At 41.4% G+C, this 13,080-nt stretch overlaps 1 protein-coding gene across 2 annotated transcripts in view; it reads left to right on the top strand.

Moving 5' to 3' along the window:
• LOC139764410 (nephrin-like) overlaps positions 1 to 13,080 on the top strand; it is a 605,317-nt gene that overhangs the window by 496,612 nt on the left and 95,625 nt on the right. For both annotated transcript variants that reach the window (XR_011716371.1, XM_071690970.1), the window contains exon 9: positions 1,375 to 1,502. Coding sequence is in view for 1 of the 2 variants with exons in the window: in XM_071690970.1 (XP_071547071.1) it covers positions 1,375 to 1,502 (128 nt within the window). In the remaining variant the exon portion in view is untranslated. The remainder of the gene's footprint in view (positions 1 to 1,374; positions 1,503 to 13,080) is intronic.

The following is a 13,080-nucleotide window of genomic DNA, read 5'->3' on the forward strand; positions in this document are numbered from 1 at the left end:
ATACCTCCGCGTTGTACAGTTAGGCTCAGTAAGATGCTATCTCTGTAATCAATCACAATGATCACTATTAGTTCTCTATAATCAGTCACAATGATCATTATTAGTTCCCTATAATCAATCGCAATGGGTCACTATCAATTCTATATAATCAATCAATGATAACTATTAGTTCTCTATAATCAATCACAATGATCACTATTAGTTCTCTAAAATCAATCAGTGATCACTATTAGTTCTATGAAATCAATCACAATGGGTCATTATTATTTCTATATAATCAATCAATGATCAATATTAATTCTATATAATCAATTACAATGGGTCACTATTAGTTCTCTATAATCAAAGCTGATTACACTTTATATCAAACACCAAGAATAACATTATATCACCCATCATTCCATCCATAACACCGTAGAGAAAAATAAATGATTTATTAAACGTTAATCCTTATTTCGGGCATTATTACATGACAGCTAGAGACTGAGTGTGAACGAATGTGGCCTTTGTTGTCTTTTCCTAGTGCTACCTCGCACACATGAGGGGGGAGGGGGATGGTATTCCATGTATGACGAGGTGGCGATGGGAATGAATAAAGGCAGACAGTGTGCATTATGTACATGTGTATATATGTATATGTCTGTGTGTATATATATGTGTACATTGAGATGTATAGATATGTATATTTGCGTGTGTGGACGTGTATGTACATACATGTGTATGGGAGTGGGTTGGGCCATTTTCTTTCGTCTGTTTCCTTGCGCTACCTCGCAAACGCGGGAGACAGCAACAAAGCAAAATAAATAAATGAATGAATAAATAATCCTTATTTCAACTGAGTCATTTAAAGTGCCTACTTGTTATACCAAAATCACCCAATTATCACCCCTTGTTACCCTTGTTACCAGCTTGTTCCATTCAGTCGCTGATCCACTTTATAGCCTCAAGCAGTCCCAATCACTCACGGATTTGCATGCATAACTTCCTCGCTAATCACCTCTAATCCCTCAGTAGAATCATTATCTTCACACCTTCCGCGCTAATCACCTTTATAATACCTAGTGGGCGAACCAGCATCACATTTTCTCTCACCATTCTCTCCAGTTCCCCCCCTCACTTATAGTTGCCAGATGTGGTTGTCTCTTTTTCGCCCTTGAGACAAATACCGAAATTATCTTGATCCTCCAAAATCCTACACATTACTCCGGTGCTCATCCTTAATGTGCGCCCCCCCTCCACTTTCCCACTCGACCCCGTAATGGCGCACGATGAATCCTAAATTGTGGCCAGGGAACGGGCGTTATAAATGCTCCCTTAACAACCCTTTATCACCCGGCAAATCACCCTAAATCAACTGGTAATCTCCCCAAACAGACCCGCCCGTGGCGAGGATGGAGCTGGGCCGGGGAGTTTCCTCTGTGGTCAAGGAAGGCGAGGACGTCTATTTCAATTGCATTGTCGACTCCAACCCACCGACATACAAAATCTCCTGGTTAAAAGAGGTGAGTCTCCTCATACACCATACGTACCTGTTGCTAATGCTCTCCAGTACTTCGAAGTGGCATGTAGGACCTCGAAGTGGCATGTAGGACTTCGAAGTGGCATGTAGGACCTCGAAGTGGCATGTAGGACTTCGAAGTTGCATGTCATGACGAGTGACCTTCCCCCCCACCCTTAGTTGTGTTGAGATGAAATCTAAACATGAGTGTTCTTTCCCCTTTCATCTGAGTTTCTCTTCTGGATCTTGTTCATCTCTATGATGTGTATTTCAAGAGAGTATCATAGAGGCAATGTATTTTTCATCTTGGATATACACTGTGTCTTTCAAGCTTTATTTATAGATGACATTGTAAAGAGAGATTTGTATCTTCATCTTGACTCTTCATGGTGTCTCCACATCATCTTTGCTTTGAAGTGATGGTTTGAGGTGAATGTATCTTGGCTTGTTATTCCTTTGTTTTCTTACTCTCATTTGCGACATTCTAATGAAGTGCTAGACATAGGGCTTCATCCAGTGGCAACCTCTGATGGTGTTATAAACACAAGGTTACTTCCATTTGCTACTTCTGATGATGTTCTAAACATAGGGTCACTTCCATTTGAAAAGAAGAGAGCGTGACTCGTGTTTGTCTGGGTAGTGTGGTTTCTGATGTGTGTATATCTGGTGGGGTAGAATTTAAGACTGAGCTGGGAGGTCAGTTGCTCATTGCTTGTCGGATTATTTCGGTGAGTATTTGTTTTGTTATTGTTATATTTGTTTAGGATGAGGAGATTTCTGAGCAGATGTTACCGAAGTGAGAAACAGGTGTAAGATTCTTTATTTGCACTTGCTGGATGATGGTTAGCTATAGAGTCGTCTGGGTAAGTGGGTCTGATTCTGTTGCAAGGAATCAAGTGCCAAGTATGTTGAGGTGGGACTGTACTGAGACGATCTTTGTATTATTCAGAAAGGGTTGTGTGTTTATAGTTGCTAGGCAGCCGGTAATTGTTCCGAGTGCATTATTGTGTGTGGTCTACAGCTTTGTTGCTTTGCTTTTATATATATATATATATATATATATATATATATATATATATATATATATATATATATATATATATATATATATATATATATATATATATATATATATATATATATATATATATATATATATATATATATATATATATATATATATATATATATATATATATATATATATATATATATATATATATATATATATATATATATATATATATATATATATATATATATATATATATATATATATATATATATATATATATATATATATATATATATATATATATATATATGGATTGAATCAAGGCATGTGAAGCGTCTGGGGTAAACCATGGAAAGCTGTGTAGGTATGTATATTTGCGTGTGTGGACGTATGTATATACATGTGTATGGGGGTGGGTTGGGCCATATCTTTCGTCTGTTTCCTTGCGCTACCTCGCAAACGCGGGAGACAGCGACAAAGCAAAAAAAAAAAAAAATATATATATATATATATATATATATATATATATATATATATATATATATATATATATATATATATATATATATATATACATATATATATATAAGCAAATGAGAGTCGGGGTGAGAGAGTATCATTAAATTTTAGAGAGAATAAAAAGATGTTTTGGTAGGGGGTAAATAGAGTGCGTAAGACAAGGGAGCAAATGGGAACTTCAGTGAAGGGGGCTAATGGGGAGGTGCGAACAAGTAATGGTGATGTGAGAAGGAGATGGAGTGAGTATTTTGAAGGTCTGTTGAATGTGTTTGATGATAGAGTGGCAGATATAGGGTGTGTTGGTCGAGGTGGTGTGCAAAGTGAGAGGATTAGGGAAAATGATTTGGTAAACAAAGAAGAGGTAGTAAAAGCTTTGCGGAAGATGAAAGCCGGCAAGGCAGCGGGTTTGGATGGTATTGCAGTAGAATTTAGTAAAAAAGGGGGTGACTATATTGTTGACTGGTTGGTAAGGTTATTTAATGTATGCATGTCACATGGTAAGGATCCTGAGGATTGGCGGAATGCTAGCATAGTGCCATTGTACAAAGGCAAAGGGGATAAAAGTCAGTGCTCAAATTCAGAGGTATAAGTTTGTTGAGTATTCCTGGCAAATTATATGGGAGGGTATTGATTGAGAGGGTGAAGGCATGTACAGGGCATCACACTGGGGAAGAGCAGTGTGGTTTCAGAAGTGGTAGAGGATGTGTGGATCAGGTGTTTGCTTTGAAGAATGTATATGAGAAATACTTAGAAAAGCGAATGGATTTGTATATAGCATTTATGGATCTGGAGAAGGCATATAACAGAGTTGATAGAAATGCTCTGTGGAAGGTATTATGAATGTATGGGGTGGGAGGCAAGATGTTAGAAGCAGTGAAAAGTTTTTATCGAGGATGTAAGGCATGTGTACTTGTAGGAAGAGAGGAAAGTGATTGGTTCTCAGTGACTGTAGGTTTGCGAGATTGGTGTGTAATGTCTCCATGGTTGTTTAATTTGTTTATGGATGGGGTTGTTAGGGATGTGAAAGCAAGAGTTTTGGAAAGAGGTGCAAGTATGCAGTCTGTTGTGGATGAGAGAGCTTGGGAAGTGAGTCAGTTGTTGTTTGCTGATGATGCAGCGCTCTTGGCTGATTAGTGTGAGAAACTGCAGAAGCTGGTGACTGAGTTTGGTAAAGTGTGGGAAATAAGAAAGCTGAGAGTAAATGTGAATAAGAGCAAGGTTATTAGGTACAGTAGGGTTGAGGGACAAGTCAATTGGGAGGTAAGTTTGAATGGAGAAAAACTGGAGGAAGTGAAGTGTTTTAGATATCTGGGAGTGGATTTGGCAGCGAATGGAACCATGGAAGCGGAAGTGAATCATAGGGTGGGAGAGGGGGCGAAAGTTCTGGGAGCGTTGAAGAATGTGTGGAAGTCGAGAACATTAGCTCGGAGAGCAAAAATGGGTATGTTTGAGGGAATAGTAGTTCCAGCAATGTTGTATGGTTGCGAGGCGTGGCCTATGGATAGAGTTGTGCGGAGGAGGGTGGATGCGCTGGAAATGAGATGTTTGAGGACATTATGTGGTGTGAGGTGGTTTGATCGAGTAAGTAATAATTGCGTAAGAGAGATATGTGGTAATAGAAAGAGTGTGATTGAGAGAGCAGAAGAGGGTGCTTTGAAATGGTTTGGTCACATGGAGAGAATGAGTGAGGAAAGATTGACCAAGAGGATATATGTGTCGGAGGTGGAGGGAACAAGGAGAAGTGGGAGACGAAATTGGAGGTGGAAAGATGGAGTGAAAAAGATTTTGGGTGATCGGGGCTTGAACATGCAGGAGGGTGAAAGGCGTGCAAGGAATAGAGTGAACAATGGGTTGAAATGGGTTGAAATCTGAGCTGCCACAGATCTGAGACATTCACAAAGCTATCATATTACCTTGTAAGTAAGTGTGTACAACACGTATGTGTTAGTCCTTGTAAGAAATAATACTCTTAAATCATTTTGAGTCAGTTCCATAATGTAATCAGTGCTCAACAAAGGCAAGGAACTCTTTGACGCCTCAGCATCGACATGGCCATTGAAAAAGAGTTATTCAATGGTAACTAAAGGATCTGAATGCTTATTGGCCAAAAAATACTTAACTGATGTGTTCAGAGGCACAGAATAAGCTACAGTTCAGTAAGAATTTATGAATGTATATGAATTATTACCAAAGCAAAATTTATATATAAAAATAGAGAGCTTGATTTACATGGCAGAGGTCAAATGGCCAGTGTACTAGATCACTGAAGGAAGTCTTACAGATGAAGTATTGTGATGTGTATGAACTGTATGGTGGTCAAGTCTTATATCAATGATTCAGTATGAACCGGAGTTAAGAATTACTTCCCTTTGTAACAAATTTAGTAACTTTGAGGTGAACAAACTTTATCATTCTAGACATCCTTTCGTCTATAGGAGAGACAGCAACTATATTATTCTGCCTGTTGTCTGCTTCACTGGAAAGTCAGAAGTTTGGGGATCGGAGAGAAATATATATTAAACATAAGGATATCCAAACCCACTGGAACCACTTTAAAGGACCTTAGATATCTATTTCCATCCTATGAGTAAGATATCTAAGGCAAGCTAGGGTATGTAATTTGCGCATTCCAGAACACCACATTTTTAGAGGTTTTAGAGTGAACGGCGTGAAATCATTGAATATAAATAGATGTGAAGCTTTTCCTTGGTTCTTCAAAGCTAATCCAACTACATCCATTGAAGGACTGGACGTACAGCATCTTCCATTTGCTTCTCTACCAGCATTGTGGATCTGTCAGCACAAGAGCGAGACCCCGAGACCTCACACACAGGTTCTAACAATCTCATAGATGTTGACGTCGAAGGAAAAGGTGATGCTGGAAGGGATGACTTTACCAAAAGCTCAAGGTGAATCAAGAGTCGTCTTGTACCCCGAAGAAAATGAGAATGACGCAGTTGCCGTCGTGGCTGTAGTAGATATGAAGACAGTATGGCTCTTGATGGGTAATAACATAAGGAGGGAGTCTTGAAGACCGTTGTTTTGTGGAGAGTGAGAACAGCTGACCCAGAGGAGGTTACGATAGCGCCTGTGATCTATTATGGACCATGCGCGTGTCGACGCACCTCTTGAGGATGACCAGGAGAAAACAATGATTTATTTACGACTGTCGTACATGGCGCCTGGGTTTATGACTCTCTCATGTTGACTTCGGTAGAGCGATGGTTAATGCGAGGATTCTTGGAGACTTGCCAATGTTTGGACTATGCCATACTACTGACTATGATAAATGAATATACCTCACTTTGGAATCTCTATATTACACTGAGTCTTCTTAATCATCACTAAACTCCTTAGATGCCACAATTAGCAGGTCTGTAATCTCAATTGGCCCAGCGACTACCCTAAACCCAATGTAGGCAATATTGGTTGTCGTTTCCATTCTGAGCAGTTTTGCTTTGACTCGAATCTTTAAATGGTATCAAATGAAGCCTAAACCAGGCTCTCAGTTGAGCCAATCTTCTCAGAGGCGTGGGTTCGTATCCCAGTGATGCCACCGGTTATGGTATATCCACCCAGACCTACACAATGAAGAGACCAGGAAAAAAAATGGTGTTCTGCCTTTAGGTAGAGGTTAGTAGCGTACCCTTACCTCGTTTTCTGTACTCTCAGGAATGCAGTTGGTGCAGTCATGCCACTTCCTCCCAATCAACAGTAAAACCTGCGTGGCAGGAGCCCGCTTCTGGTACAGCCAGCTCGGCGGCGTCCGAGTTTCAGAGGCGACAAGACGGGTGTCCAAACAGAGAACAAGGAAAAAGGGGAGAAACTGAGATGTTCTCGCAGCTGGCGCTCATCATTGCATGCGTATGACCTTCCCAGCGTTCAAAATTGTCAGCGGAGGACGGCCACTGGCATGGATGTTGGAGGACAGCGCCAGACCAGGCGCGTCTGTGGTGTAAAGTTTGAGAGGCAGTTGGTCATATGGTATGTCTGCTGCAGATGACCCCTATTGATCAAAGGAAGATGTAGGGAGCGTCATGATAAACTGGAGGGAGGGAACACCACACATCTACAGTGAGGTCTGTCATAAGCCTGGGTCATAATGTGGGCGATGGGTCTTGTCAATGCTCGCCCAACCTGACCCGACCTGGTCGAAGGGAGTCGACCAAAATCGATGGTCACCTAGTAATCGTTGGGCCTCCACAACGATAGACCACAGACCAGAGGCACATATCTTGACTCAACTAAATAAACATTTTTCGTTTTCACATATACATCACAAGTTTCCAATACGTCTTTTCGATTATCATTATAATCATTATTATTGACATCATTATCATCAACAAATAATATATATATATTGATATATATATATATATATATATATATATATATATATATATATATATATATATATATATATATATATATATATATATATATATATATATATATATATTTTTTTTTTTTTTTTTTTTTTTTTGCCGCTGTCTCCCGCGTTTGCGAGGTAGCACAAGGAAACAGACGAAAGAAATGGCCCAACCCCACCCCATACACATGTATATACATACGTCCACACACGCAAATATACATACCTACACAGCTTTCCATGGTTTACCCCAGACGCTTCACATGCCCTGATTCAATCCACTGACAGCACGTCAACCCCGGTATACCACATCGCTCCAATTCACTCTATTCCTTGCCCTCCTTTCACCCTCCTGCATGTTCAGGCCCCGATCACACAAAATCTTTTTCACTCCATCTTTCCACCTCCAATTTGGTCTCCCTCTTCTCCTCGTTCCCTCCACCTCCGACACATATATCCTCTTGGTCAATCTTTCCTCACTCATTCTCTCCATGTGCCCAAACCATTTCAAAACACCCTCTTCTGCTCTCTCAACCACGCTCTTTTTATTTCCACACATCTCTCTTACCCTTACGTTACTTACTCGATCAAACCACCTCACACCACACATTGTCCTCAAACATCTCATTTCCAGCACATCCATCCTCCTGCGCACCACTCTATCCATAGCCCATGCCTCGCAACCATACAACATTGTTGGAACCACTATTCCTTCAAACATACCCATTTTTGCTTTCCGAGATAATGTTCTCGACTTCCACACATTCTTCAAGGCTCCCAGAATTTTCGCCCCCTCCCCCATCCTATGATCCACTTCCGCTTCCATGGTTCCATCCGCTGCCAGATCCACTCCGAGATATCTAAAACACTTTACTTCCTCCAGTTTTTCTCCATTCAAACTCACCTCCCAATTGACTTGACCCTTAACCCTACTGTACCTAATAACCTTGCTCTTATTCACATTTACTCTTAACTTTCTTCTTTCACACACTTTACCAAACTCAGTCACCAGCCTCTGCAGTTTCTCACATGAATCAGCCACCAGCGCTGTATCATCAGCGAACAACAACTGACTCACTTCCCAAGCTCTCTCATCCCCAACAGACTTCATACTTGCCCCTCTTTCCAAAACTCTTGCATTCACCTCCGTAACAACCCCATTCATAAACAAATTAAACAACCATGGAGACATCACACACCCCTGCCGCAAACCTACATTCACTGAGAACCAATCACTTTCCTCTCTTCCTACACGTACACATGCCTTACATCCTCGATAAAAACTTTTCACTGCTTCCAACAACTTGCCTCCCACATCATATATTCTTAATACCTTCCACAGAGCATCTCTATCAACTCTATCATATGCCTTCTCCAGATCCATAAATGCTACATACAAATCCATTTGCTTTTCTAAGTATTTCTCACATACATTCTTCAAAGCAAACACCTGATCCACACATCCTCTACCACTTCTGAAACCACACTGCTCTTCCCCAATCTGATGCTCTGTACATGCCTTCACCCTCTCAATCAATACCCTCCCATATAATTTACCAGGAATACTCAACAAACTTATACCTCTGTAATTTGAGCACTCACTCTTATCCCCTTTGCCTTTGTACAATGGCACTATGCACGCATTCCGCCAATCCTCAGGCACCTCACCATGAGTCATACATACATATATATATACATATATATATATATATATATATATATATATATATATATATATATATATATATATATATATATATATATATATATATATATATATATATATATATGTATATATATATCCCTGGGGATAGGGGAGAAAGAATACTTCCCACGTATTCCCTGCGTGTCGTAGAAGGCGACTAAAAGGGGAGGGAGCGGGGGGCTGGAAATCCTCCCCTCTCGTTTTTTTTTTAACTTTCCAAAAAAAGGAACAGAGAATTGGGCCAGGTGAGGGTATTCCCTCAGGGCCCAGTCCTCTGTTCTTAACGCTACCTCGCTAATGCGGGAAATGGCGAATAGTTTGAAAGAAAGAAAGATATATATATATATATATATATATATATATATATATATATATATATATATATATATATATATATATATATATATATATATATATATATATATGATTTCCCTGGACTACTTTCTGAAAGGGACCATTTTCCAGGCTTCTGCATCCTAAGGCTGCGCTACACTCAGTAGCAAAAAGAATTAGTTTTGCCACTGACTGATGAGTGGTGCTCGCTAAATACGCTGTGACGTTGGGCGATTTTTTCTTCTGTCCTAATTGGTTGGGGTGACCAGTTAGTGGTCAGGCATTACGATGATACACTACTCTCCAGAAAATATGGATCATGTAGATTTATCGTAGGGCAGAGGTTAAAGATTCGTATGTTACTGGCCTGGCTTAAAGGATATCCAAGCATACATACACACTGTAATAGGTAACTGGAATGCTCTTTGCGAGGAGGAACTGCATCATCATAGCTCCTGTGTCTTCTGGGTTTAAACATTTATCTTCTAAGGTTCTGTGGTGTAGACCGTGATGCATACAAGGGCCGGCCGAGACTGAGTCCGCATAGGTTCGAGTGCTGGTCGCGCTTGTCTGTCTGCAGTAATCCTAGGTATTCATCCTCCAATTGTGGCTAGACAATGAACTGGGTACCAGACCTAGACTAGAGCTTATATTCACATACACCATATTTGAGGTGACCTTAATTTGGACAACTAACGTATAAACATCAAAATGAATTTATAAGCAGTTAACATAAACTTGCAACAGATTTCCTGGCTGATACAAGAGACTATAGTAAACACAGAAGCAGTGTTTCTTAAGTGTCCAATCCATTACTGTCTTTGGTTTGCAAGATGGAAGTAATAACCCACCTAAATACATGTATTGTGCTATGCTTTGCCTGGTTTATGCTGTTCACAATTGTACGTGCTTTACAGTCCACCTGCCGCAGTACTTAAGCCAATCAGCTTAGAGTATGCAGGGTGGGTCGAGTGATTGTTGATGGTAAAGGGATGAATGCTGAGAGAGTGGGAACTCAAACTACCATTCGCTTCCTCCGAGATCATGTCATCGTATTGTCTGTCTCGTACAACACCTTATATTTGCTCCAACACATAGATTAGACACAAAATACCTAACTGAACAAAAACATTCCATGTGTCTTAACTACTTCAGGACTAGAGCAAATATTTGGACTGGAATCTATACCTATGTCTATGGAGGACCAGTAAAACATTACACTCATGCGTCTATTGACGCCAGTGAACGTCTTGCTTTCTGTCCAAGGAGGTGTGGAGGGACGGTACCAGCACTTTGCTTTTTTATATGACGGCGAGGACGGAGTCCGTGCCAAGAACCACACGTCCAGTGGGTTCGTCAGTCTAACATAAGGTCTCGTATTTCGTTCACCATCGACCCACGCCGTGGCTGAAGACCCCCATACTGGTTCATGAAGTTTATATCAAGGCTTAAGAACTCGTTCATCGAGACTGCTCCCCCTGAATGATGATTTAAGTAGTAAGGAATGAGAGTCCCAGTACATAAATACATACTTGTAATATACGCAGGTGCTTGTGTACCCAGGGAGTGCTAGCAGTACATTATGAGCTTAATAACCATACACCTGCGTTAAAACCTAGAACAAATGGGTGGAAATTAAGACAATAATGCCAGGTACAAATCTTAAGCTTACGTTTGAAAGTGTGGGCGTGTGTGCGTGTGCCTCTGTGTGTGTGTGTGTGTTGCATGTACCATTAATGATGCATCGTACGAAAGTGATGGAATGAGATGATTAACTGACCGTAAAGAAAGCGACGTGAGGAGATAAGGAAAAAGAACGAATGAAAAAAACTGACTCAAATATGCTCCCTGGTATGATGAGAATGTGACAGACTTCTTAGAATAAGCTGGTGCGACAGCTTTCCAGCTGCTGTTTAGACCCTAAGACTTTCCATTATAAGCTTTTGTGACCTTCTTCAGCCGTCTAGACTCTAGATTTCAGCTCTCTAGCTGATGTGACAGCTCTCTAGCTGTCTATCATTTCCAGACTTTTCACCATAAGCTGTTGTGTCGGGCTGGTCTAATGGCTTTCTGTCTACTCCATTCTTGGATTAGTGAGTGTTACTGTCTCTCCTCCTCCTGTCTCTCCTGTGCTCCGTTCCTGTCAGACTCTTCACCATTTCCTCACTGTCTCTTCTTCTTCTTCCTTCTTCCCCTACCATCCGTCTATCCATCACTTCTCGTCCACTTCCTAAATATAAGCTACTCCTTCTTTAGCTTTTCCAATTCCCTCCAACTCTCCACTTCTTCCTACTTATCCATTTCTTTTTCCAACCTTCCTCTTCTCCTCCAATTCCCTTCGCCACTCCACCATTTTCCATGTGCCTCTTCCTCCTCCCTCATTTCTCATTCAGTGTCATCGAAGTCTCCATCTCTTCCTCTCTGCCTCCTACATCTTCCTCCTCCTCAGCAGTCTCCATACCTCCCTCCTTCTTCTCATCTTCACTGTATTCTTCTTCCTCTTCCTCCCCAGCCACCTCCATAACTTCTTCCTCTTCCTTCTCTTTTATACCTACCTCCTTCTCATCTTCATTGTCTTCTTCTTCCTCCTCCTCAGCCACCTCCATAGTTTCTTCCTCCTCATCTTCTCTGTCTTCCTCCTCCTACTCCTCCTCAGTTGCGTCCATAGCTCTTCTCTCTTCACGCAATTCTTTCCGCATCTTGAACACCAGCACTCAGCAGACTGCCCTTCTTGCCACACGAGGCGTTGGACCCCGCTCATAAAAGAAGTGCAGTTTTGCGCACCGTCCTATCCGGCAGCTGCAACCTTCCGCGACAGCTGGTTGTGGGAACACTGTGTGAAGTTGGTGGCGAGGACTGTTTAACACAGTCCCTTGGAGATCATTTCGTCAGCGGCGAGAGTGAGGGAGGGAGACTCAAAGACTGGGTGAACGGCATAGTGAGAAACAGGTGACCACCATTATCTTGCAAGCGGCATTGACGAGGAGCAAGACACCTGTATGATGTCCACCAGGCATGACAAGGTATGAGGCTAAGGCAGTGGTATATACCCTCTTAGGCAGGATCGAAGCTTGAAATATAATAGGTTTTGATTGAAAATGATTTACACGACGAGATTGTGGATAATACAGGCCTTTTCACACATGTCAACCTCTATTTTTTTCAACTTAGTTATCATCATGTAGGCAGATGAAAAAAAAAACTGTTGTCCTGCTCGACAGGTGCTGTTAAACTAGAATCATTGTTATTAACAGCTGTCGATCCATCCAATGGGCTGGGGACAACGGCCGTGCTCTTATAGCGATAGGGATTGGTTGGTTGGTTGGTGAGGAGGATTGGGCACATATCTACACCTCCCTACCCTCGATCCATCATCCCACGGAGGGAACAGCTAATCCCACCTGAGGAGGCAAGTCGTTACCTGAAGAGGAAGATGGGGTGGGGGGTCGACAACTCCCCAAGGGTATAGCTCAAAACCCAAGAGAGACTTGTAGAACCCAAAGAGGAAGCCCAAAGGGGAGGTCTAGGAGCATAACGAGGCGTACCCAAAGGGGCAGTCCAGAGTCTAAATGGACAGCCCAGTACCCAAAGAAGCGACGCAGAACCCAAATGGGAGACTCAAAACCCAAATGGGCAGTCCA

Source organism: Panulirus ornatus, chromosome 49 (genome assembly GCF_036320965.1).
Source record: "Panulirus ornatus isolate Po-2019 chromosome 49, ASM3632096v1, whole genome shotgun sequence".
In the NCBI taxonomy this organism is placed as follows: Eukaryota; Metazoa; Arthropoda; class Malacostraca; order Decapoda; family Palinuridae; genus Panulirus; species Panulirus ornatus.